This window comes from Echinops telfairi, unplaced genomic scaffold, assembly GCF_000313985.2.
Source record: "Echinops telfairi isolate 266 unplaced genomic scaffold, ASM31398v2 ScPeMD7_22;HRSCAF=79, whole genome shotgun sequence".
NCBI lineage: Eukaryota > Metazoa > Chordata > Mammalia > Afrosoricida > Tenrecidae > Echinops > Echinops telfairi.
The window spans coordinates 2,776,556-2,778,015 of NW_022103919.1; the positions used below are offsets into that span (position 1 = coordinate 2,776,556).

At 60.5% G+C, this 1,460-nt stretch overlaps 1 protein-coding gene across 1 annotated transcript in view; it reads right to left on the bottom strand.

Annotated features, from left to right (window-relative positions):
- The window catches only part of ENG (endoglin), a 39,722-nt gene that overhangs the window by 15,688 nt on the left and 22,574 nt on the right, over positions 1–1,460 (bottom strand). The window contains 1 exon segment of the mRNA XM_045288511.1: positions 766–906. Coding sequence (XP_045144446.1) covers positions 766–906 — 141 coding nt within the window.

Below are 1,460 nucleotides of genomic sequence, written 5' to 3' on the forward strand. Positions count from 1 at the left end.
CGGCGCCGCCTTGGCCCCATGTTTGCACCGGCCTGCGCCCTCCCTGCGGCTTGTGCAGCCTGGGTCCCTGCCCCCATCCTGTTGCTCTTGTGTCTCCCTCCCTGGCCCCCTCTTCTCCCCGGGTCTGGGGGCCTCCTGGAGGGGGCTCCTGGGGTGTCTGTCTGTCCCTCTCCTCCGTTCTTCCCTGTGTCTCCCTGCCTTTGCTCCCCTGTGCCGGCCTCCTCTGGGGTTCCCTGCCTTCTCTTGCAATGTTGGCATCTGGGGTGTGCTGTCGGCAGCCTCTCTGATGGCTACATTTTTTTAAATGACTTTCTCCCATGTAGGCTGCCCGTGCTCATGAGCAGCACACCTCACAGGTGGAGAAAAGTGTCAAAGACAAAATAAAAATGTTTCCTCGCCCCACTTCCCAGCCCTCAGGATGGACAACACCTGGCTAGGTTTCCTCCTCCTCCTGGGTCTTCTCAAAAGAGTTTCAAAAACTCTTCCCAGGACAGCGACCAGATGGCTTTCCGGAATGTCAGCGAGCCCCCTGCGCCCACTAGGCAGAAGGGCGCACACAGAGAGGTGGTCGGGCCAGATTTGCATCTTGACCGGAGTCCCACCTCCTGATCTAAATGTCATATCTAGGCCCTGTTGCCCTTTGACTTCTTCCTGCCCAGGCCTGGCCTGCAGGACACGGTCAGTGTGAACAGGGGTAGCAGCAGAGGCCCTGGGGTGGACGGCCCTGACCTGCAGAGGTGGACCGCGTTGGAGAGGCACACTCACATAGGCCAGGTGGAGGGGCGTCCCTGGAGCCTGCAGCCGCAGGAAGACGGCCTTCCTGACGCAGAGGACCAAGAGCACTTCTCGGGGCACGGCGCTCTTCTGCTTGGGCGCTTGAAGAGTCAAGTCCAGGTCTGACAGCTCCTACGTTGAGGGGGGAGGGGAGACACACACACCTGGAGTCACACTGGCTTGGCCACCCAGCTTGCTGTCGGCTCCATTCGCAGCCCGCTGGGACTCACCTGCCCCGCTTGTCCAGCCCAACGCCCCAGTCCCACTGCGCCGGCTCTCAGGGCGGCTCTGGTGAGGTGCCGCCATAGAGTCCGTCCCGACCCATAACAACCCTGTGTGCCCCAGAAGGACACACTGCCCAGGCCCTCGCCCTCCTCACACACGCTGTTCTGTTTGAGCCATGGTGTGGCACTGCAGCCGCGGGGTCAGTCCATCCCATGGGAGCTCTCCCCTCGCCTTTTTGCAGGCCCTCTGGTCCACCAAGCATGAGGTCCTTTGCCCAAGGACCAGTCCCTCCTGATCCCATGTCCCAGAGCATGTGAGATGACGTGTCTCCCCATCCTCACTTCCATAGCTGCTAAACGAATGGGTCCGTCTCCACAAATACAGAGATGGAAAGGGAGATGAGCCGGAACAGCCAATGGTCAATCAAGGTGGATGAGTTTTATGGCGCATTGGCTGTAGAC